The sequence below is a fragment of the Eurypyga helias genome, unplaced genomic scaffold (genome assembly GCF_000690775.1).
Source record: "Eurypyga helias isolate BGI_N326 unplaced genomic scaffold, ASM69077v1 scaffold26188, whole genome shotgun sequence".
NCBI classification, from domain to species: Eukaryota; Metazoa; Chordata; class Aves; order Eurypygiformes; family Eurypygidae; genus Eurypyga; species Eurypyga helias.
This window is the reverse complement of record NW_010266645.1, coordinates 5,932-7,376: the sequence shown is the minus strand read 5'-3', so window position 1 is coordinate 7,376 and position 1,445 is coordinate 5,932. Positions and strand designations below refer to the sequence as shown.

Sequence of the window (1,445 nt, the reverse complement as noted above, 5' to 3'; positions counted from 1 at the left end):
CGACCCCTTCTTCCCCATCTCCCACACCCGCCTCTGGGCCCTGCAGCTCATCCTTGTGACATGTCCATCCCTCCTGGTCATCATGCACGTGGCCTACCGGGAGGCCAAGGACCAGAGGCGCCGTGCCACCGGCCGGGACAACTACCGCTGCACCTACTCCCACCCCGGAAAGAAGCGAGGGTACCGGGAGGACCGCGAGAAGAAGAACCGGGAGAAGAATGGGGAGAATTGCCCCAAGCTCTACAGCAACACGGGCAAGAAGCACGGTGGGCTGTGGTGGACCTACCTGCTCAGCCTTGTCTTCAAGGCCAGCGTGGATGTGATCTTCCTCTACATCTTCTACCACTTCTACAGGAACTACACCCTGCCCCGAGTGGTGAAGTGCGAGCTGCCCCCCTGCCCCAACATGGTGGACTGCTTCATCTCCCGGCCCACCGAGAAGAACATCTTCACCCTCTTCATGGTGGTCACCACCTGCGTCTGCATCGTGCTGAGCCTCATCGAGGCCGCCTACCTGATCGGGAAGCGTCGGTGCCGCGAGTGCCTCCGGGCCGGCAGCGTCATGAGCCGTCGGCACAGCCAGGACTGCGCGCTCTCCCGCACCGAGTCCGTGGGCGCTGGGGAACAGGTTTTCCATGAGGCAGACTACAAACCCCCCACGGCCTCCATCCCCCCACCAGCCTCCAACCCTGGCACGCTGGCAGAGGAGGAGGTTCTTCCCTAGAGCTCCCCGGGGGAAGGCAGGAGCTGCTTGCCTGCCCTGCACCCTCCTCATCCTCATCCATCCCCCGGTGCAGGAGCGCTGGGGGTGCCGGCGCCTCGGCACCGGGCTGTGTCCGAGGGCTCTCCACCTCTCCCGCCCTGGGGAAGGCACGTACCCTCCTCATCCTCATCCATCCCCTGGTGCAGGAGCGCTGGGGGTGCCAGCGCCTCGGCACCGGGCTGTGTCTGAGGGCTCTCCGCCTCTCCCGCCCTGGGGAAGGCACATTACATTGTTCTGCTGAATTTGGGGCGAACCCAGTGTTGTGGGGCGCGTGTGGTCCTCGAGAGCCGGCAGGGACAAGCCAGCTCCGCGGTGGCTGTGAACAGTGCCCGGAGGTCGAGCCCGTCCCAGCCGGGCTGGCTTAGCTGGGGCTGGGTGTATCCTTGCAATGAATAAAAAATTCTGTCCCTAAGAAGTGATGTCCAGAGCAGTTGTTCTCCTGCTCCTTGGGCAATACACTGCCAAGAGGGGAGTAAGGGCTCCATCACTCCTGGAAAGGCACCGCTTCTACGGGCAGCTCTGAGCTCGGTTCGGACCAGCTGCATTGACAAACCAGTGGCTCCAGTCTGACAGAGAAAAGCCACTGAAAATCAGAGCAGCCCCTAGGGCTGGGCACGAGCGATGGCTTTAGCCAGAGGCAGGGATGCTGTGGCTGGGGGGGGGGGTTTTTGGGATGACAGGG

General features: G+C 63.2%; 1 protein-coding gene across 1 annotated transcript in view; it reads left to right on the top strand.

Moving 5' to 3' along the window:
• Positions 1-724, top strand: part of LOC104513730 (gap junction beta-5 protein-like) — a 920-nt gene extending 196 nt beyond the window's left edge. Inside the window, exons 2-3 of the mRNA XM_010157183.1 lie at positions 6-180; positions 247-724. Of these exons, the coding sequence (XP_010155485.1) occupies positions 6-180; positions 247-724 (653 nt within the window). The remainder of the gene's footprint in view (positions 1-5; positions 181-246) is intronic.
• Positions 725-1,445: the final 721 nt, after the last annotated feature.